General features: G+C 44.8%; 1 protein-coding gene across 6 annotated transcripts in view; it reads left to right on the plus strand.

Annotated features, from left to right (window-relative positions):
• Positions 1 to 16493, plus strand: part of runx2b (RUNX family transcription factor 2b) — a 122287-nt gene extending 105794 nt beyond the window's left edge. For 5 of the 6 annotated variants that reach the window (XM_037087476.1, XM_037087471.1, XM_037087472.1 and 2 more), the window contains 3 exons: positions 9781 to 9948; positions 11492 to 11653; positions 14326 to 16493. In XM_037087476.1, coding sequence (XP_036943371.1) covers positions 9781 to 9948; positions 11492 to 11653; positions 14326 to 14804 — 809 coding nt within the window. In that variant the 3' untranslated portion in view covers positions 14805 to 16493. The remainder of the gene's footprint in view (positions 1 to 9780; positions 9949 to 11491; positions 11654 to 14325) is intronic. The other variant, XM_037087474.1, reaches the window with a different exon arrangement.
• The last annotated feature ends 7589 nt before the right edge of the window (positions 16494 to 24082 follow it).

Raw genomic sequence — 24082 nt, forward strand, 5'->3', positions numbered from 1 at the left:
GTGCCAAAAAACGCCTCTCAACATTCAGCGTTCATCAACACGCACCCTAAAACAAAGGCACATGCTTGTCGTCAAACGCACATGCACTCGCGATCACACCCACTTTTTTCCCCTTCCATCCCTCCTTGCTCCCGAGCCATCTTGTTTGATCAAAAGCATTTCCTGTGCATCTGCTGTCCCCCATCAGATGACTTTCAAACAAGTCCTGTTATTTGGTGGCGAGCAGATGGGACTCGGGGGAGAATTTGTTTAGAAAAGGTCTCAACAAAGCTGCAGTCCGAGATTTGCGTACAGGAAGCCTTCCTGGAAACCCTGGACACATGTGAGGGTTGAGTCTGCTAAGCTAGGCAAAAGCAGAACTACCTGATCGCAGGTGCGGGGATTCTGGCGTAGTGAAGAAACTTAACACCTTCCTGTATTATTATTCCCTTTGTCTTACACCAATTTGTGGTCTGAGACATAGTTTTAAAGTTCAAGTCTGCTTGTTACAGCTTCAGTCTCAGGACAGCAATTTAGGCAATGAAGAGTATGTCATCATACGTAACCCCCTGAACTTCTTTACTTTGCTGTTAAGTGGTCAGAATTGCAGCGCTGGTGTAATTTACCCAAAGACTACAGCCAGAACACGTCTCCCTCTCAGGGGTCATTAAGCTGAGGTCGGAGGGTGGCAAAACACACATGTGCCCTCTCAACCGCGCCTCCCCTCCTCCAGGTTTTCAGCACGGAGCGACTCGGGGCTCAGAGCACCGGCTGTCTCCAAAACTGTGATTCTATCTGTGAACGCTTCATTGACACATGGAGGTGGGGGGCTTTGTCGGCCATTACAGCTCTATTTTGTGTTAAACGACTGGGTAATTAGGAGGCCTGTGGTCCAGCGGGCCCCTACAGGGAGGGGTCCACACAGAGACATGCGGAGAAAGAACAGGGGGCTGTCTTTAGCCTGACATACACTGGCACTCTGTGGCCCTTCTCTGTGAAAACACAGGGTCACTTCTGGAAACGAAGCTGACAATAACACTTGATTTCAACACGAGCTGGTAAAAGCTAACAATAACAACCACTCTCTGTAATTTTATTGATATTTCTTTCACACTTTTCCCGCGTCATCACGGTTTGTGCTCCCTGTTAATGACTGGCCTGGTTGTGGGTGTCTCAGGAAGGACGTTTTGTGTCGGCGTGTTTGATGAGCCTTATGGTAGCCATATGAGTCTTCCTGAGGGATGTCATTTCCCCAGCGGTTCCTCATCTAATATGAGTGTGTGTGTGTGTGTGTGTGTGGGGTGGGGGGGGAGTTAAAGTTGGACCACCCGTGAATAAACAGGGCTCATATCTCTGATCTGTGGCGCTCAGATTTTGCTAATTAATTGCGTGGTCAGAGTGACGAGTATCAGCGAGGCCTAGTTTAAAGATCTGTGGTGTGATTTTCCTCAGAGGTTTACAGTGTGTGTGTGTGTGTGTGTGTGTGTGTGTGTGTGTGTGTGTGTGTGTGTGTGTGTGTGTGTGTGTGTGTGTTTGGGTATGGTAAGTGGTTAGTCAGGTCCCTCTGGCCACTGTGTTATTAGCGGGAGGCTAACTCGGTTTCTGCGGCTCGCATTGTGCTTAATCGCTTGACAGCTCTTGGTTGCTCTGTGGTTTGCCACCGTACCAACAGCTCAGCAAGTGTGCGCACGTTCATGCATGTGTTCATGCGTGTTGGCACGTCTGCCTGCGCATGTAGATATGATTGTAAATGCATGTATGTCTGTCGTCTAGCGCCTGCGTCTGCACGGGCTCGCTCACATGACACGTTTTGCAGAGAGAGAGAGAGAGTGTGTGTGATTGGCGTCATTAGTCTAGTGTAGCCACAGTGCTGATTTGCAGCAGAGCTAATAGACCTCATTAAATGTCATTTTGAGCTAATAGACAGGGAGTGGTTGTTTAAACCAATATGCTTTTATAGGTGGTTCTGTCTCCTTTCAGCTGCTCCTGACGGTGGCTGCGGCCAGCTGAGACAAACTTCCTGAGTGATAATAGTCGAGCCGTAATAACACAATATAACACACAGGCTTTCTGTCCAAACCCACTGTTCTCATTATACTTAATTGATGACAGACAAACACAGGAGGTGACAAAAACCATTGTGGCGTCGCACATACTGTGTCTTGCTGTGGCATATTCGGGTGGTTATTGTGCATAACTGAGTGTGTGTGTGTGATGTGTGTGTTGGTTTGTCAGTGGTGGAGGTTAGCGGTCAGGACTGTCTCTGCTCTCTGGTGTTCGAAGCCGCCGGGTCTGGGGGGTTCTGGGCTTGGGGACAGGGTCGTGTTTTGGTTCGATTTTGGTCAGGGTGTTAACAAGTCTGGTGAGGAGGCCCTGGTTACTTACAGGCCTGCAGACAATATTAGTGGTTCAGGAGACCTGTGCTGCCAAGCCAAACTATTCCTGCGACACACACACACACACACTCATGCTCACACACATAGGAACAGTACTGTGGCACATCTGCTTCTGTATACATTCACACTCATAGCTGTCGTGATGATAGGATAGCATTTTTCAAAACAAGCTACAAAGTCCTTCACAGAGGAACACACATATCTCTTCACTGATTCATTAGTATACACACTGAAGGGAAAAATAATGTTAAATAGAAAATGACACTAGAAGATAACCTGATAAATGGCAAGGAATTATGATCGCCTCCGGTTTCTAATTATAGACGTTGACAAGTTGACAGATGTATTATTGGGCATAGATCTAATTTAGCCTCAAACGTAATCAGCTAACAGGTATAAAGGAAAGATAATGCAATTGCACATTTTTTGATTTGTTAAGGTCCTTGCTTCTTTGGAACAACTAAAAATCAAGAGATAGAAATACGTCACAGTAGTGGAAATGGAATGAAATTAGAGAAGTGGATTACTTTTTCCAGGACAGACGAAGATAATTACCTCCGCAAAGGAGGTTTTCACTCGTTCCCATCAGTTGGTTGGTTTTCTGGCTGGATGGTTGGTTGGTTGGTCAGTAGGATTACACAAAAACTACGTATCTCCACAAACCTCGGATTGAACATGGGGCTCGGCCCAGAATAGACCCGATTAACTTTTGTTGCAGATCCGGATGGAGGGACGGATTTTTTTCTCACTTTCTTTAAGATTGAGAAGAAAAGGACATTATTAAGTTCAGGCATGAATCATGAGGTATCTATAAGTGAATAGAGTTTGGTGCGGTTCTAAATAAAAATCCTAATCCAGCAGATTTGATTTATGTTTTATATGATTATGGGTTAGGGGCTTGATTGAATAAATGGTGGCTGTGTGGCTTTGGCAAGGTATGCACTCTACTTAGTGCCACTGTCACCTGATGCCCTGCATCATAATATTAACCTGTTTTATTATGTTTTATTAGCTGTTGTTCTTTGCTTGTATTTCAGTTAAATATACTCTCCAGTTCTGATGGGAACATCAGTGACACTAACCACCTGTCATTGTTTACAAACAAACGGTTGCTACTTTAGCCTCCAGTCACACCTGAGTGACGCCCGTACACGACGCTGCTCTGTTGTGATGCATTTAGCCACAAGCGCATAGTTTGAAGCTTGGCATGGTGGAGTTACTGGTTTGCATATTAACATGATCGCACATGTGGCAGCCACACAAGGAAGTTAAAACAAATAACTCCCGTATTTCTACCCACAGGTGTAGTATTTATTGACAGACTGCCGAGGTAATTCGGGGTTAGCAGTGGTTAGTTGTGAGGACCAAATAGAATAATCTTTATTGTCACGTGGCCTCAAGAAATGTTTGCACGTGTAGCATTCTTAGGTGCAATATAACCAGAACTGACCATAATTATTTTTTCTAATCAGCATTTTTAAATTTTTTACTAGAGAAACCGCTAACTGTCACTACAGTTAGTTAGCTAATTTTGACTTGCAGCTAGCATACTGGACTGGTGGTCCGGGGTGGTATTGCGAGAAAGGACAGGCTGGGGCTAGCTGGTTAGCATGCTAACTTCATGCATGCAACTTTATTTCTTCAAATTCTGTTGATAATTTAAATAAATCTTTTGTTTTTCTGTTATGTTTTGATTTATTAAGATAAACAAAAGAAAACAATTGTAAACCTAAAACTGAGCCTTGTGGTGTACCACTCACGAGTCAGGCAGTGGAGAACACACTCACTCACGTGCACTCAGACGCCTACACACCTAACTAACCTAACTGGAACGGTTGCTAGACTACGTCTTATTAAAACTCTTTGAAAAGACTGCCATCTTCAGTGCTGCCGGGCTTGTAACAGCCTGAGTAAGTGAGATGCCCTCGTTAATAAGTCTGTCGTGATGACACCGAAAGACCTCTGAAGCGCGTCGTCACGAACACATGCCATTACATGCACCTCTACGGTGCTGTTTACCTGCTGTAAGGCCCGGGCTTTGTTTCTCTCAGCAGTCGTTTACGCTGTGTGTTAAAAGATTCTCACAGATGATAATTACACTGTGCCACACTATTTAGATGATGTCAGCCAGCTGTTATTTCATTTCCTTGAAGTACGTACAGATGCACAAGGCCCTTTCTGTCTCTTATCATTCCATATCAGTGACTGCATCAAGCAACGTGTCCGCAAAATTTGAATATACCTTTTGGAGAGCATCCAGGTAATAAAAGACGATATCAGAGGACCCAAAACATACAGACAGATACACACCCACAGCTAGCTAATACTGCCCTATTCAAAGCAGCTTTTAACAATGGGAGCCGGACAAATAAAACTCACCCAAACATCAGGAGGAAAAGGAATGAATAGAGGGAGGGAGGATGAGGAGGAGGAGGAGGGGGCAACAGAGAGAAGAGAAGAAAAAAAAACAGAAAGACTGCAGGCTTTTCCAGAGGCAGTCAGTCAGTTGAATGTCTTATGAAGTTCCTTGAAGAGGTGCCAAGGCCTTTACAACGCAAAACACAAAATCATTCATTGGGAGAGAGAGAGAGAGAGACAGCAGAATGAAGAGGCAGAAAGTGAATCATAAAAAGAGACAAAGATTAAGAAAAAAAAGATGGCTGGAGATGGCTGGCCCCCGAGCCGCTGCGAAAAAACATCTTGGAGGGATTTGTTCTCCTCTGTTCTGAATCAAAACACTTTAATGCGAGCGGAGAGGTGCAGAGGGAGCCCGTCCTAAAACCACACACCAGCCAAACGGTGTGTGTGTGTGTGTGTGTGTGTGTGTGTGCGCGCGTGTGCAGCTAAACTTTGTACGATATCATACAAGTGTGTATATAATGTGTTTTTGTGTTCAATAAATGTTTCGCCTTTGGGAATCATTGTGTATGTCTGTGTGTGAACGAAACTCTGTGTGTGTGTGTGTGTGTGTGTGTGTGTGTGTGTGTGTGTGTGTGTGTGTGTGTGTGTGCCCTTCCCTTGCCTGGCTTGCTTCCTCCAGGCTGGAACGCATGGACCACACAGACGGCTGGCAGCGCTCCACGACAGCCTGGCTCCCCCTTTTCTCTCCGTCTCCTTCTCTCCTTTTGCTCGCAGCCTCATCTTCCACACCTCCTCTCTCTCTCTCTTCACTTTTTTTTTTTCACTTCTTCCTCTTTTCTCCCCCCCCCAATTCTGTACTTATACTTTTACTATTTTTTCTTTGTTATCTCCTCCGTAACCCTCCATCCTTCTTCTTCCCTTTATGTACCAGACCCCCATGGTCGACGGGCGCCTGGCTGTCACCCACTCAGCGCTTTTCCTCTTTCGAGCCACGCTCTGCCAGCTACAGATTGCCACCTGAAATAATTCATTGTTTCTGACCGCTCACAAAAACAACATGGCCACTGTGAGGGCTCCAAATAAAAAAGTGAAATATGGAGCCAGTGTATTCATTCATCCACTTTACTGGCTGTTCCACCATGAGATGACTGACACACACACACACACACACACACATTAGACACACATACACACAAACACAGACTGGCTGATTCAACTCAGGCTCCACGAGCATGTTTTTTTTGTTTTTTTTTTTCTGAATCAGCCCCAAAGATGCATTCATCCAATCGCACCCAGTGATCATAAACCAGACTGAAGGGCTTAGGGGGCATGACGTGACACCAAATTTATAAATTATCCCATTTATTCAGGATTTTCTGGCCGCTCTGCATTTCTCCTCACGTGTTACTTAGTCAGGCAGAAGGCAGGAAGAATTTCCTACTGATGTGTCAGTGATAGCTGAAACTTGATGTGCTGAGGGGGGAGGAGGGGTTCTTTAAAGGAATAAATCAACATTTTGGAAACATCTTTCTTGTTGAGACATGAGAATCCAATCTCATGTCAGTGCTGTAAGGATGAAGCTTTGGCCAGGAGGACGTTAGCTTAGCATGAAGACTGAACACAAGGAATGGCTGAAAGCAGTGACAGTTTCAGGATGATTGAGGGGCAAAAAGGGTAACCAGCTGTATGTGGTGGGACCCCCTGGAGGGCACTTTTTACCTTGTTTCTGTCACACTTTCTTCCATTTAGCCAACCCCCTGTTACCAGTCTTTGTGCTAGGCTAAGCTAGCTAGCTGCTGGCTGTAGCTCCATGTTTACCGTGCAGACATGAACGTGGTGTCTTCTCATCGTTCTCTCAGGAAGAAACCAAATGAGGATATTTTCCAAAAATTATTCCTTTGAACTTTTTAGCCCTCGGACCAGTTTTTGTTTTTTTGTTTTTTTTTTTTCAAAAGCACACTGGTGCCCTTGTCATGATTCATCAGCACAAACCGTTCCCTATCTAAAAAAAAAAAAAAAAAAAAAAACGTGGGTATTTTAGGAGTATTTTCAGCCGGGACAGGACGAGGGAGCGGCTGTCCATCCATCAGATCTCTGTGCTCAGACTCAGATCCAATCTAATGCTGCCATTAATTACAGAGGACTTATATTCTGTTTGCCTACTTGCTCTTACTTACTGTTATCAGATCAGCAGAGGCGAGTTGAATCCAGACTTATGTCTCTGGGACGGCTGAAATAATACTATTCTAGGATCAGTGTGCAACTGTGTGATTAGAGATACTATCTATAGAGGTGTTATCTAATCATTATTAAGCTTTTTTAGTGTTTGTGTGTGTGTGTGTGTGTGTGTGTGTGTGTCTGTGAGCCCCTCCCTGTGTCCATGTGCGAGGGTGTATGCCTGATCCATGTGTGCAAATGTGCATGATTGCATATGCAGACGTGAGTTTGCATACGTCCGCTCTTGTGTGTTTCTCACTGTATGTGTGTTTCCGTGTGTGTGCGCAAGTTGTTCACATCTGGTCTGAATCTGTCCATGTTTCCGGCCGCTGGCTGGGCAGGGAAGTGGCAGGCGCTATCGAAAATCTCCGCTGTTTTCACAGGGATGATGGGAATCTCAGGGACTTTCCCTACGGCAGTGAAATCATCCGCCTTTCCCGCTCCTTTAAATACCCCCGGCTCATTCCTCCGCCCTGCTAGGGTTCCGATAAAACAGCTGAGACGTCTTGTGTTTGGCAACAGTTGTCCTCTAAAAGGTGTAATTAAGTCATGAAAAAACTGTATTTACTGTCAAGGCCCGCTAAACTAATGGACTTGAGGTCTGGCTGTTTGGAGTGTAAATTGGACCTTAATGTGGTGGTTGACATGCTGCGTTTCTATAGGAGAAAAATACATCGGTTTCCTTTAAACTGGGTTGCATCCATAGGTTTGTGGACACTACGGGTGCAGCTGAGTGCTACTGAAATTGTGACGATAAGTAAAAGTGAGTAGTGACAGAAGGTTCGCTTATGATGTGGATCAAAACTATCTTTATCTCCTTGAATATAGATGTAAATATCCATCTGTATTTTACGATCTTCCTCAAAAGACATCAAAATCCCAAACCTTCTCTTAACTGTTTCACCATTCGCTGCTCAGCACTCGTGTCTCTCCTGACTGGTTCGGACCCATCCAGAGCTCTTAATTTACTGGTCATCAGGGTCTCTTCCTCTCCATGTGCCTCCTCCCCCTCGCGCCTGTCCCCCTCTGTCTCCCTTCATCTCCCTCGGTCTCCCATTGCTATTTATTCCCATCACTAGGAGACGGGGCTGTGCACAAAGGCCGCACTGTGTCCCGAGGCTTTTTTAGAATAGAAATTCGGTCTGTTGAAAATGGAAACGCTATGATTGACTGGGCACAGCTTGCGCAGAGAGATGAGGAATGCCAGCAAGAGGCACAAATTATCCACAGGAACGATGGAGAAATATTATTAATGAAATATGGCCACGAATTATGTTATAAAGCAAAAAGAAAAACTTCAATAAGCTGAGGTTTTTTAAGTAGCCGATATTACTCGAGGTTCCAAAGCAACTATGTAAAGTAGCCGATGATGAGATTGCCTGTTTATTTTGAACTGTATGATGCCAGTCCGCTCACGTCATCCTAATAAAAATCACGGTCTGTCTGACGGTCACTGGCTGCGTTTTCGCTGCCGCCATTCTCAAGTCAGTGCGGAGGAGAACGCCAGACAGTTGTTCCAGAGTAAATTCATTTGTTGTGAAGAGTCTGATGGTTTATTAAACCATTTTCTGACATATTATTTCACACAGTAGTGGAAAAAATATTACCCAGAGGATGAGGAGGATTATTTCATTGTCGTTTAGCGTTTACACATGTTTAGACTGTTCGCTGGCGAGGACCTCCTGTGATGCAGTTTTCTCCTGGTTTTGATCATCCATACGTCAGATGATGATTTTTCTGATGAGATCTCCCCTCCTCTCCGTTTCTCTACCTCCGTTAGACCCACCTGGTGCTAAAGGTGTAGTGCCAGGCCTTTGTTCACAGCGCAGGCAGGTTGGGCAGGATTCTGAAGTAGCTCGCTGTTTCAGTCTGAGCCAGCTGGAGCTCTGCCAAGCACAGCAGGAGTTTCTGCTCCCCTCTGTTTGATATTTACTTTACCGCCTTTTCAGGGGAACCAGTGCAAGACCAGACAGACGCACTGACACAGGCCTGTGTCAGTGCTAAAAAGGACTGTGTGTATACAAGCCTCTCTTTTTACTCCACCTTTGCTTAACTATAGTCTACACCTGGGCCCCTGGGACGGTTTTTCAGCGGGCTGACAGGGGCTGATGGGACAGAAATGGTCCGACTCAGGTGGAGCAAGTGACACATTGTCTTTTGCTTGTGTTTGCAGTGTGTGTCGAGTGTCTAGAGTTACCAGCCTGAGAGTGCGACGGGAATAGAATCAGGGATATAAAGGGTGTAAAATTATCGGCAGAGGAATGCAGGAAAAGAACGGATAAAAATATATTTGGCATAGGTTTGCGACTCCTGTGGGGATAATGGGGTGATGGCGTGAGAGCCTGTGTTTACCTGAGGAAGAAGCCTCAGGTTATAACTAAGCATACATGCAACTTCTCACTTTCAGTATCACGCAGTCTGAACTCTCTTTTCTTTTTCCCATGCAAGGTGATACGAGGTAATTGCTTTTTGTCAATTAGCAGGATGTAGCATCCCATTCCCCAAAGCTTCTCTTCCCTACTCTTTGTTTAGGAGCACAAACTCTGTTTACCAAGTGAGCCACTGCACACAGAGGAACTGAGTCATTACATTTAGATTATTATAAAGGATATCTGACAAACAGTGTTCCAGGAGAAAGGCAAACAAATTGAGATCATTACTCACCCAGAGCTGAGAGTTGTCAGTGAGCTGCATGTCACGTCGCATGCAACATCACAGCCCTAATTAAAACTATTATCAAATAAAATCTGTTTTATTGCAGAAACTCATCAATGTCTGGTGCAAGTCCATACCAATAAAAATGCTGTTTTACTTTCTGTGACCGCAGGGCATCGTCAGAAACTGGAGGACCCTCCCAAGACCGGCCTCTTCTCAGACCGCCTGAGTGAGCTGGAGAGGATGAGGGTGAGGGTGGCCGTTCCCACTCAAGGCCCGCGGCCAACTCTCAACCCGGTGGCCAACTCCTTCAACCCGCAGGGACAGACGCAGATAACAGGTGAGCACCGGCTTCTCAGATGAGACGAGCGTCCGCCCTCGGTAGCCGTCGTAGAGCAGGATCCTAATGTCCTGAAGCTGATCTTGACCTCTGACGGCCCCAAAGAAAAGTTCTTCCTTTTGGGATTACAGGGTCAACTATTAGAGGTGTCATTATAATCACGCTGTGTTATCATTTTACCTGAACATGAATTTGATAGTTAACTATGCGTGTTCCATATTGTGATTCCTATACTTCTGTCCTAATATACACTGCAACACTGATTTCAGACGGATTGCTCAACCCAACATTATACTGTATAGCAAGTGATAATACAGAACTCTTAACTCAAAGAGTAGGAACGCTGAGACATCACTGACTAAGCAGGCATCGGACTATGCAATATTTACTGTTTGTAAAGTGAAATATCAAACCCCCGACTGGACACATCCTAATGGGACCGCAGAACGCCCAGTGCGGTATCTTACATCACCTCTGAGATCGTCTGTCTTTCTCTACTCCATCACCCCGATCACTCTACATCCAAGAAGGTAACACCATCTCTCACGGTACGGGATGGCTGCTACCCGATCGCTCACACCTCTGGAGGCTCGTCACAGCTCGTCATTTAGCTCTTAGTTACTCCACGGCGCGGCTTTGTAGTGTTACTTAGCGGATCATTTTTAGGGATGGTTAAACAACGTGACTGAGGCGCAGCGTGGGTGGTTTTCTGCGCAGGGCTGGATGTTAATTGTGTACATTTTTGGAGGCGAAGCTTGAAATTTTATACCCAAGTGTAGCTTTGACTAGAGCAGTAGTTCGCAAAATGTTATCTGACGTAACCCCACAGCCCTGTCAGATCAACCCAAGTGCCCCTTCACCAGCACCACCCGTCATGTTCATGTGTTTTGAATTGGTTCTTCTTTTTTTCCCAGTCAATTCGTAAAAAAATCTTTCAAATTCGTTCTTTCAACTCTACGATCTTTCCCTTTTGCGACTGTTAAAAAAGTACTGCTCTTTGGGAACGACTGAATCAGAGATAGTAAATCACCGTACACTTGTTCACAAATTTCATCATAACACATAATAAAAATGGCCCCCAAAACAATCAACTTTCATGCCCTGTGCGAGTGTCGCAGCGCAGACGTACACAATAAAGTGTGCGCAGCAGTTATTTTGGTGGTTGTCTGCTCGGTGTTTACACCCTGGGTGTGTGCCAGCAAGGCTCTCTGTGCCTCAGCTGCAAGCACAATGTTTTATAAGGCAAACAGGAAGATCTTCTCTGCGAAGGTAAACATTAGATGTGTCATTATGGAGGATGTTGCATAACGCGCCCAACTGATACTTACCTCTAAACATAAGCACAGAGAAACAGAGACACTAATAATGTCTGCAGTTGTTGTGAATGTTATCCGCAGAACATTTGAACCAGCTGACTGGCCTTTGGTAATTATTCTTTCTTTCTTCTCCTGTCTGTTTTTTTTTTCTCTTTATATGTCTTTCTGGGCTTTTTTTTTTTTTCTCCTTCCTCCTTTCCCTCCCTCGCTCCATTTCTCCCCATCAGACCCGCGTCAGTCCCAGTCCTCTCCTCCCTGGTCGTATGAACAGACGTACCCGTCCTACCTGAGTCCCATGGCGTCCCCCTCAGTCCACTCCACCACCCCCCTCTCCTCCAGCCGAGGCACCGGCCTGCCTGCCATCAGTGACGTGCCTAGACGATTGCCAGGTAGAACCACAACTCTGCCACTGTGTGAAACCACCATGCCATCCTCATCCCATCACGACAGCCTAAACGGCCACAAACAACCCAGATGATACATTTTCTTACGCGACAGTCGGAGAGACGAGGGAAGGGAAAGACAGACGAGCATGCACACGAGCTCAGCAACAGAGACAGGCTGCAAAATAAAAAAAAACTTTATCTTGTTATTCACAAGTAAGCGTGCTGCTATTAGCTCACTCTCAGATTAATTTGAGGAGCGAGGCATGTTGTCAGAGTCCGACCGTCTCTCCAGAGAGCGGTTTGGATGGCGTGGATGACAGTGGAAGGAAAAGAAACGATTGTTTCCTTTTTTCCCCGCTCCAAGCCTTTGATCCCAGAGGAGTATGGGTAATAACAGGCCCAGGGATAATAACAGGCTCGTGACTGACAAATAAAGTGTCTTTATAGCGATACACCACTCTCACAAGGAATTCTGGGTAATTGCATTAGCCAGTCTGTTTGTCGTAACGGCAGCATCTGTGTTCCAATTTGTCTCTGTTTTTCCCCCGATGTGAAAGCTCCTTTAAACTCCCTACACGCCGCCAGACAAGTTTCTCCCCCGTACACCTGTTTGACTCACTGCCATGTGAGTTTTTTTCTACCCTCCTTTTTTTTCCCCTTCTGTTTTCTTGTGCTTACGTACTACACCCTCCTCTGTGTGTGTGTGTGTGTGTGTGTGTGTGTGTGTGTGTGTGCCCCGAGCAAGGGTGAGTGATTACGCGACGCGGCCGTGTGACTCTGCATTAGAAAGGGTTTAAAATCCAGCCAGCTGCCTTGTCAACTCGGATTAGTTTGGTCTTTCCCTCCAGCTTTCATCTCACGAGCGTCGGGCTTTGTTCTCAAAGTGACACGCGTGCATGTGCGAGCACGTCCACACGCATAAACACAGGCCCCGAAAAAACTCGCCTCCCGTCTTTGCCCACTTGCGCACCTCGAGCATTTAATGCCTCCTAAGTGATGTGACTAAGGCTCTCAGATCTCTTGAGATCATGTTGACACCTCGCCAGGCTCCTCTGTAACAGTATCCAGCCACAGAACATACCGACAAGTACAAGCAGAAGCTGATACGGATGCTCCAGTGCAAACTCTGCGCCATCACCACCTCCCCCCCCTTCACACACACCTTTACACAATCCAGCTCGTGTGTTGAAATGTTACAGAAGCTGCTGCAAAAGTTCATCAGTGAAGTAAAACACCTAATTCGGAAGTGAAGATCAAGAGTTTGCAGAAACCTTCCAAATATTTAGACAATGCTCCACTCTGGTTTCATTTAAACTAATAAAGTTCGATCTGGCTCATCATCACAGGGCTCCTTTGAGCACTAAAATAGGTCCAAATGTTAAAAGCAGGAGTCAGGAGTTTATTGAACAGTGCCGGTCATGTCTGAGATCACACTGCTCCTCCACAGCGGAGACAATCACCTACTATTTCTATTAGAATCAAACGGATTTTGTGGAAAGAGGAAGTTTAAAGGCCTTAATTGGCAGCATATGCTATCTGACGCTAGCGACAAAATCGGCTTCGCAATTCCTCCCTGCACATAAACACCGCACCCCTCCTCCTTTCTCCGCCACCCCCTGTCCTCTCGCAGCAGACATGGTGACACGGAAGACGCCTGGTGATTTATGATAAGAGCGCCATGGCTGGACTAAACCACTGAGAGGAGACGGGAGGGAGGGAGAGAGAGCGAGAGGGGGAGGACCTCCTATTCTCCTTAAACTCTGCGCCCAGCGCGAAGCTCGCCGCAGCCAGTTAGTGGTTTTTGGGTATTTTTTAAGGGATGAAGCGAAGAGAGGAACGAAGGGTGAGATGGAGCGGCTCCTTCTCAGCTCGCTCGCTCGCCGTCGCGCGCACACGGACACACACACATACACACACACGCTGGAGCCGATGGGAGGCGAGGAGAGGAGCCACATCAGAGCTCAGCCCTGCCTCATTATGGATCTCATGGAAACTGTTTCTGCTCAAAGTGTTTCCACATGTGCAGCTCCTGATTCATCCCAACTGCTTTTTTTTTTTTTTTTTATGTGCATACAGTATTCACACACACACACACACACACACACCCCTCTCCTCACACACACACACCCACCCACACCGTTTGCACACACACACACATTCGCATGCATAAACACATGAACATGCGCCAACACACACACACGGAGAAACATAAATATGCAGAGGCGTAAACATATTGCATGCGTGGGTCTTGAGTGATGTGTTTGTTAACTTTATCAAAAAACTCGAGAGCTGAAGTGAAAAACAGCTCTGAATGAAGTTGATGAATATAATAATATTTATAGAAAAATGCTTCTCATAACTGTGCCCACAAAAAAATCCGTCAGCACAAGTGTTCTCCAAACGAGTTCATTCACATATCTGGCTCGAAATATGCGATCACATACAATTCAGTTTACTACTGTTTCATTTCTCCGGGGACTTATTCTGTTCAAATTCAATTACTCAACGAGACAAAGTGCTAAATAGTTTAAGAGTCCAAAGCCACAATGCACATAATTAAAACAGACAAACTGTTATGAGGGGAAGTGTATTTATTTAGGCGTGCGTGATAATATCTGCCGCACCGTTGATGTCGGACTGTCCTGAAGAACCGTTTTTCATGTGTGTGTCCGCAGGTTCTTCTGACCTGAGCCCGTTCCCCGGTCAGTTCGATCGTCAGTTCCCGAGCCTCTCCTCCCTCACAGAGAGCCGCTTCTCCAGCCCTCGGATGCACTACCCGGCCACATTCACCTACACCCCGCCCGTCACCACGGGCATGTCGCTGAGCAGCGCCCACTACCACACCTACCTTCCACCTCCTTACCCGGGCTCCACCCAGAGCCAGAGCGGACCCTTCCAGACCAGCAGCACGCCGTATCTCTACTACGGCGCCTCGTCCGGCTCGTACCAGTTCTCCATGGTCCCCGGCGGGGATCGTTCGCCCTCCCGGATGATCCCGCCTTGCACTAGCGCCTCCACGGGCACCTCCCTGGTGAACCCTAACCTGCCCAGCCAGACGGAGGGAGGGGTGGACGGCGACGGGAGCCACAGTAACTCCCCGACTGTTCTCAACCCCGGAGGCCGCATGGATGAAGCAGTGTGGAGGCCATATTGAAGAAAAAAAAAGCCCAGAAGGTGGAGATTGGAAGTCAACTGATGTCATGGTTTGAAAGCACAAAACCTTTTTTTTTTATTATTATTGAAAAGGGGATTTTTGAGCTCTCATCAGCTATCTCTTCCTTTTGCTTGGAAATTAAGGTTGAGATATAAAAAAAAAAAAAGAAGAAGAAGAAGAAGAAGAAAAGAAAAAAGACCGGACTTGTACGGACTTGTCTTCCTGGAATGTGTTTTGACCAAGGCACTACAAAGGAAGTCATTCTCACAGCAATAAAGAGAAAGACGATTTTACTAGGCCCGAGTGGATGAGACTTTATTTCAGTTTTATTATAATCCACGAGCTAAGGGATGCTTCGACAACATTTGTAAAAGACTGCCTCTTTTGTATAGTGTTTGTATTTCAATAAGGCTTTTTGCAGAGCATGTTTTTGTACTACGACAATATCAAGATGCAAGTTAGGCACTGAGTAGCAAGTGATGAGCGTAACACATATGTTACCTTAAGTGGTATGGACAGTAAATTTGCTTTAAACCGATTAATTTAACTTGTATATTGTGGGTGAAACGTTGATGTAGATTGAGGCGTTGTCTTAGTTTTAACTTATAAAGCCATAAATTATGTATTGTATTTGAAACTTGAGTCAAAGAAGTGTAATCTGAATATTTTTGATGCATCTATATGACTAAGTTAAAATGTTTTTTTTGATAGGTAATTTAAGAGAGTGAGAGGTTTAATTGTTTTGTTTTTTTTGTAGTACCCAAAGATATAAATGGTTTTGAATATGAAATGTTATTTCCAAAGAGTATTGCAACATGTTTCTTCTGGTGTAACTTTCAGTTTAACTGCTCCACACATTAAGAGCCCAACATCCACGCAAGGCGTTGACACACATTTGGCTTGGAATTAAACCTTTGGTATTTATTGAGCAATAACTCGTTTTGTGCCTCTTGGCAACATCCCACGACAGAGAGCTTCAATGGGGGAAAATAATTATCCGTTGGGGAAATTTCTGCTTGATTTCTTCAGTTTGTCTCGTCTGACATGCACACAAATACGTATGTATTCTCTTGTCCAAATAAGAAATGGTACATTTATATGCACACTGACGTGTAGTCCAAAGATAATCATGGCGGTGCCGCGCCTCGTGGTGCTGTGACTGCTCTCCAAAAGCAGAAGGTCAGACCTTAAGGTTCAGTTGTTTTATATGTGAACTCCTCAGGACTGGAATAATCAAAGTCCACACAGAATTGTTTTTCCTTTCATTTTTTTTTTTCATATCCAGTCCGGCTGAATGCTCTGTCAAGATTATAGGGAAAACATGCCAAGTCTATTATAGCTTTCATATCATGCGCAGGAGATAGCTTTGAAAAAGTGTGTCTGAGTGCGTGACACACACGGGTACTTTCTTGTTTGTTTTCTTGCATTCTTTTCTTTCGGTCTCTGAGATTGAAAAGGACAGATCACAGTTAAAGACAAAAGAGACTGTGACATTCCTTCAGACATTTATTTATTTCCCCTTTTTTCTTTTTTTTTTTTGCTTCTGTTGTCCAGATAGATGTGTATCGACCTCGCTAACCAGTGCCGTGCTCCAAAATCTCTGTGGCACCAGTATGAGGGGGAGGTCTGATATCTTCCAATTTTGAAATTACTATGTGAGATTTTTTTTTTTTTTTTTTTTAAAGTGTGCAAAAAAAACCGAAGTGATTGGAAGCAGCTGCTGGCAGCAAACTGGTTAACCAAAAAATATGGGAGACTTGTGTATGTTTGTTTCATAAAGCACTTATTTCTTGTTTTATTTCTAGCAGCACTTGCGGCTGGCTGCCAGCAGGGCTCGTGGTTTTTGGTCCTCAGTGTAGATATAACGCCACTGGAGTCACACACACACATATATATACACACACACACACACATATATACACACACACACACATATACACACACACAGAATGGATAACACTTGGCCAAACAAGCCATTTACATTGGAGTCGAATCTGATCTCACAAGGCAGTTGGTATTTGTTTGAAAAAAGCCCTTTTCTTGCTTTCCTACAATATGATATTCAGTGCATGTAGGTAATATAATAACCCAATTTGAAAAAGCTGAGAAAAACACGGCCCTGTCCAAAGGATCAGACTTCAAGCTTTTCATTGAAGGTTTGCACGCAGTGCCTCTTTCCCAGTCTCTGCAGAGGATGTTCTGAACTCAGCTAATGGAATTGAACATGTCACACTACATTTCCCCGACTGCTTCGGCCCAAAAGTCTTTTTGCTGTTACAGTGTAACATAAGAAAGCAAATAAAAACCTTTTAGATTGTTGTGATTTTATAGCTTTTTTCCACAGATTGATTCAACGTCTCCATGGTAACTATGCACATCTGTTGTAATTCATTTAAACTGCTCCTCCCTTTCCAAACTTTGAACAGGAAATGCTCTTTTAAAAACTGTTTACACATCAATGCAGCACTGACATCCCATTTTGTCCTCATCTGCTTTTGTTTGTGTTGTGTGTGTTTTTTTTTTCTCCTGAAAACCAGAGGTTCATCCCTTTTTTCTTTGCTTTGGTTAAATGTTGCGTACGAACCGTCTTCAGAAACCTTGTATTATTTAATGATCAACATGTATGATATCCAGGAACAGTACCTTACCCTGCTCTTATGTAAAGTTTACTTGTTATGTCTATTTTGATGCTTCTTCTCTCATGAACACTTGTCAGGAAATTGAAACTAACGGCGCCTCCGTTAGATTTTTTACTGGTACATTTCATAAAGATCATCTTTTTTTTTTTTTTTTTTTTTTAAAAGGGACAAACAGACCTGACAACAGTGAGTGAAATTGGCATTGTGATTGTACATTTTGTTTATTTTAAGAATAAAATAGGAATTTTGTAACTTAATGTTCCTTCTTAATCGCCTCTCTTTGCTGAAACTTTATTTTGTTGAATTTTTTTTTTTTCTTTTAAAAAGGAAGCAGACGTGTGATTATCCAGCACATTTTCTGAGTATTTAGATGTTCCTGTTGTTTGGAGTTCCTCTTCACTCAACAATGTGTTTGTGTGTGACTGAATGATGTGCAGAGATGAAGGGGCAACATTTCATTGTTTCCTTGCATACTTCAAAACAGTTTAAGACGTGTTGGTGCAACCGAGATCTTGTGAGAGGTTGAACAGGTTCAGCTGGGTCGAAGGTGAAAATGTTCTGTGAAAGCTCAAAGTGTACAAACACTGAGAACTGACATTTCAGTGACGCAGACGACATGAACGATATTCACATATTCTTTTTTCTTTCAAGTCGACTGTAAATCGCCTCTGTACTGTGTCTCCCTGTCTTCAGACTGACCTCCACTGGTCCTGTGTGTTCGCTCCCAGTTCGGTATCGAGCCGCGTTTATACTCAGGCTGCGAAGTCCAGTTGAGCTGACCCTCTGAGGTCTTGGTCCAAGCAAAGTGTGGGTCCACTTAGCTCCATGGCTAATGTAGCTAATCAGCTAACAGTACCTAGCAAAGAGTTGTCCCATATATATCTGGAGCTGCCTGACCGCTGCCTGTTAAGAAACTTAATCAGATTATTACACTTTTTGGGAGCATGTCTTTAATTTAGGAAAGGTTTATGTATTGGAATATGATTTAATGGATATTTGACTTGGACTCCCCTGTGCACTGGGCCCCCACTGATTCTCCAAGAACGTTTAGCAGCATCATCACTTGTTTAATCTTTTTCTGAAACAGTTAACAAGCAGGTCTCCGAGCGTGTGTTTTGCGCGTAGGAAGCACATTTAGCGGTGTCACCTCTGGTCTGCCGCTCTGTCTGCACCAACATTGTCTTTGGACGGGGACTAAGGCGGGCTGGGGGCCCCGGCACGCTCAGCCAGACTACTACTGCCACTGCCACTGCCATGGCTTCATTTCAAAGGTACAGTGGGAAACCAGAGAGATGGAGACAGGAACAGAGACAGGGAGAACCAGGGAAGCTGTTTTACATTATTCCAAGACATAATAGAGCCAATCTAAGTGTGCGCACACACACACACACACACACACACACACACACACACACACACACACACACACACACACACACACACACAGACGTCCGCATGCTGAAATAGAGAAAGAGAGAAGAGAGGGCGAGCTGCACCATGCCATGTGTTTTTTTAACGTTCAGATTGGGAACATTCTCGGGATTTCCCTGAATATAGATTGCATGGAAAAAAAAAAAGAAGAAAAAAAAAAGAGCTCCCGCTGGTTTCAGGTTCACGTTTGCAGCATTCTCAGCCATGTCTAGCAATTATAATAATGAACTCCGGAGGAGCAGACACCCAGAGAAATTAGCATAATGTCCTCCATGCACGAGAGAGACGGCAGCAGCGAGGGCTGGTATCGAGTTTTTGTCCCTGTTAAATCTGGTGGTTGAACATGATGCCAGTGATGATGCACGCTTGATTTTTATACCAGGTTGTAAGTCAGCGAGAAGTCTGCGCTCCTCTCTGCCTTGTATTATCCAATCAGAGAGGAATACAAACAGGAGTTTATGAGGAGACAAAACCACTCTATTCAGATGACTGTGCACACACACAAACACACAGCTGACAGCCCAACGCGATTGTTTACTTGACCTCTGCGAAACGTTTCAGAGGAGCAGCGCAGGCGGGAAGTGATCCTCGAGGGTCCCATAGCACTCACAGAGCTGTATATCTCTGCCTATGTTTCCGTCTCCACTAACAGGGCTGTGTGTGTGTGAGAGTGTGTGTGTGTGTGTGTGTGTGTGTGCAAGGTTTCTACCCTCAAACAGGAATGCATGCATCTTGATTTCTCATTTAGTCCGGAGATAAACTCGGGGCAGGGGGGGACTTCTCCAGCGTGTCGAATCAGCTTGACCTCCCTGAACCTTTCTAATCTGATGTCACCTGAGCTCGACGACGGGCCACCTTAACGTCTCGGAGGAAGCTCCTCTCTGAGCCCAGGTCCACTAAACTCAAGCGTGATTGATCCTAATTCGGTCTGATTGTAATTGAGCAATCCCTCCTCCCGGGGCCAGGAGGGTTTCAAACTGAGTCAACAATAACTGTGTACTTTGGCGCACTCTAGTGGCTTTTTTATTTAACCGTAGGGACCGGGGCGAGGGGCCCACCCAAATGGTGTTCCATCCAGGCAAAGCCAGGCTGGATGTGGCCAAAGTAGCGCTTATTATGTTAGTGGTACTCCTGCTAGAGTTCCAACACCCCACATTTTGTCTCCATAGATTTAAGCCTTTGCGCCGCAAATGAATGTCAGATATGAAAAGTTTTAAAGGTTTTTAAACGGCGACTTGTCTTTTGACCTGAAATAAAAGAAACGATAAATTGGCCGGCCGAGCTGCGTCCAGGCAGCAGCCCAGAACCTCACAGGCAGGGTAGGCTGCGAGGCGAGCACCAGAACCCATTCATCACCAGATTAAAGCGCGCCTGCGTCTTTAGCCCCGATTTTGGAAACGTTTGATTCCATGAAACCATTTGCTGCAAAGAGGAGGAAAGTGCACTTATGAAACCTAAAAATGAACTCCATTAAATGAACTTCAGATTATGCAATCTGATACTGGCCACACCGCCTGACAAAGAAAAGCAAAAAAAAAAAAAAAAAAAAAGGAATTACTGTGAAAATGCGAGTGTCAGGACCATGGACAGCGACCAAACACACAAACAAAAGGCCTCTTTGTCCAAGGCCTCCGTTTCATGTCAGTGTTTCAAATTATACACCGGGTCTCAACTGTCAGAAAATGGCAAACTGTTGCAGCGCGACTGAGTGTACAGAACATAAGACAGGATAAACGTCCGCTCTCAGCCAAATATTCATGCAAAACAGGCCTTTTTCCATAGGTTGGGGCCAGGCAATAAAAATTTAAAAAATTTGGGCAGGGGCCCCATCTTTGGCTCAAACCAAGCATGAAGGAGCCCTATGTGTTCTTCCTGTCAGATGAAGGGCTGTTAAAACTTTATCAGGCGAGTGTTAATTGAGAATTAATGGACTGGCAATTCGGAGCGGTCACAGGGATCCAGTTCACGGCTGAATGACAAACAACCCTGGTGACATTTGGATCATGTCGGGGATTTTTGGAAAATCCACCATGCGACCGAAGCCACATGGGCATGCCAGGCAAAAAAAAATTTAAAAAGAAGTGGGGGATGAAGGATGCCCGCCATCGTGTCTGGTTCTGCTTTAGACATTCATCCTCTCGGTCTCTGAGGATCATAACTCGTGTTAGAGGCAGGTTTTATGGTTTATGACTGGAAAATAAAATGCTGCGTGTTTCCTGCAGGCGAAGCGATGATTTACAACTATGAATGATAAAGTGAGCGCCCGGCTGACAGTGCGGATGTGTGAGGGCTGCTGAGGATCCAGACATGTCCGACATGTGGATGTGAGTGTGGTCGTATAGCGAGTGTGGTCACCGCAGTGTGGTTATATACATTGGAACACGGCGTAGAAGGGGAAAAGTTCTGGCTCACTAGCAGGTATCAATACCTGACATCATCATCTCACATAATTAGCACGGTGTCCACATCCTTCTCCAGTGACCATGGATTATTTCATGTGGTCCGCAACTGGAACAGAAACCAAAACCAGTAAATCCAAGAGCCTAAATACCCTCAGGCGCTGCTGTCTGCAGACATGGTTACTCATTTCAAATACTCCTCTCCAAAAAAGCCAATCAGATATGTTTATTGTTATCTTCTGCCTAAATTTGGGCCTGATTATTTAAATACACAGAAAAATGTCTTGATCACCTGGCTCCGAGCTCAGACAGTCCACACTCGAAGGCCAGGACGGGCCTGTCCCAGCACTCCACACGGCTCCCACCACTGATCTAAGACAGGGCCCGGCGAGTGCCAAGAACTCTCTCTGGTGAGGTCGTCAGTCTTACGCCGAAACCGCAGGCGCGCGCCAGGCAGATCAATAATCCCCATCAAGCTTCACCACAAGTCACTCAAACCTCCACGGGCAGGCGAGCGGAGGAGGGCCGAGGGACCTGCTGAGAATCTGATACTCTCTCAGATGCTTTCTTGTCTCCGAGTGGAAGAGACGAGGACTCGTCTTCCACAGCTCTGTCTCCTCGTTTGAACATGATCTCCTGTTATGACATGGTTTCTGTCAATGTCGGCCGGGCTCTGATTAGACACTTCCCTCTCCGGCCTGTTGAACCTCAGCTGTCGCCTCCTCGGCTGGATGGTGTCGATGTCACGTGTGGGTCATTACCCAACGACAGGAGCGACGGCAGATGGTGATTGGAGGGTTTAAACTTACTTTAAAGAGCTGCTCGTCTGTTTACTTCCTGTCTGCTCTGCAGCGACGTCGCCTCAGACTCAAACCTTAGTGATCAAACTGCTTCATTCCCAATTTTACAGTGAGCTTTAACTGCATTCACATTCACTTAAGAGTTAAACTGAAGAAATACTTGTACTTTACGTAAGTATTTCCATTTTCTGCTACTTACTCACTTCTCTTCCACTCCACAGATCTTTAGAGACACTGTGATCATTTCTTTTACTCGTATCAGAGCCAATATCAAGTGGTGCATTTTTAAATCAATTTGATTAAAAGTTTTAATTCAATTTAATTGCAAAACCCCACTGATGCAGTGAAATGCACAAAATATCAAATAATCAGTCGAGCCAATAATCAGTCTTAAAGTCGAATATCGGTTGACTTTAATGACAGTCATATCTTAAGACAACATCTTTAGTTTTACTCAAGTAAACTATGACTTCCTACTTTTTACTTTTCCTAGTTAGCAAGTTAACTAGTTAGCATTAGCGAGGCTCTGAAAATAAGGTTAGTGCATCACTGCAACACAATGTGGACAAAGCTAAAAGCGCTAAAAAACAATTTGTAGCAATTTCCATCTATAATAAAAAAAAACACTATATATTGACTCTCTGCTCTCGTGTATTAAAGAGGTCATGTTGTACTTATTTTCAGGTTCATACTTTTGCTTGGGGGTCCCAGTAGAATATGTTTATATACTTTCATTTTCAAAAAACACATTATTTTTCTCACACGGTGCATCGCTGCAGCCTCGCTGTTCACACTGTGTCTTTAACGCTCCGTTTTATCCACAGAGTGAGACATCTCGCCTTTGTTCTATCTTTGATGAGAGTTGCACATGCGCATCACTTAACAGGCAGGATGTAGCCAATCAGAGGCAGAGCAGGGCGGGACATGCAGCACAAGGTAGTGTGATCTAAAATAACCTCTACAGTTGACAGACTGGAGTGTGTATACTTTACAATATCGATATGAAAATATATGTTTATATAAAACCTGTTACACAGTCATGCACGTAAGCCACCATTTCAGGCAGTGCAGTGTTTAGTAACTCCCTCTGGTGTGGAAACTCACTTCAAAGACCTTCTACATGCACAAAAACGCTACATTACACAATGAAGAAAAAGGCAAAAACCCAAAAAAACACAACATGACCTCTTTAACATTACATTCAACTCACAAAGCTACTTGATCCAAAAGGAGCACAGGCGGTATTTTAACAAAACTTACTGCTCTTCCTGAGGGTATTTCCTCAGTTCTCAAGGAATATTTTAAGTTTGGTTCATGTTGTACAAATTGAGGACATATATTTCTGGCCACCATCTTTGTTTAGATTACGGGAAAAAATAATAAAAAATGAGGCGTATGAGATTACACGCCCCGTTTTTCCGCGGCTATCGCAGCTAAAGGACCTGGATAAGAGGTTTTCTACTAAAAATAACGGGACGGCATGAGTTAAAAAGCGAAACCTCGCCTCGGGCTGAAACATGTGTGTCCGTCTCATGGGTACAATATCTAAGGTAAGCAGCAGCTAAAGGAACATTGAGGTCTGCCTGGTAGTATTTCTTAAACTATGGGGTCTGGCCCTTAATTGGATCACAGGTCTGTTTCTGGTGGGTCCTCACACGTCAAACGCACCAGTTTGTTTTAATCAGCTCAGGTCTCAAAGCAAGACTCAATTTAGACAATTTATGCCTGAGCTGAGAAGGTTTACTAACCCTGGCTGCAGAAGTACGCCGTGTGTGTGTGTGAGTCCCTGTCAGCCTATATGGACTCTCTATGGTGGCCAAGCCAAGGCCAGCGACTGGTAGATCCACTGGGAGTGTAATAACAGATTAATGTGGCGTGCCAGGCCCCATGACCAGACGTGTTTGACGTTAATGCTCCACTGTATATTATCCAGCTTGCAGAAATGTTGGATGTGAGCGATGGGATCCAAGGACAGGGATGTTTAGGTACTAATTACCAAACAGCAAGGC

The sequence above is a fragment of the Acanthopagrus latus genome, chromosome 22, assembly GCF_904848185.1.
Source record: "Acanthopagrus latus isolate v.2019 chromosome 22, fAcaLat1.1, whole genome shotgun sequence".
Lineage (NCBI taxonomy): Eukaryota > Metazoa > Chordata > Actinopteri > Spariformes > Sparidae > Acanthopagrus > Acanthopagrus latus.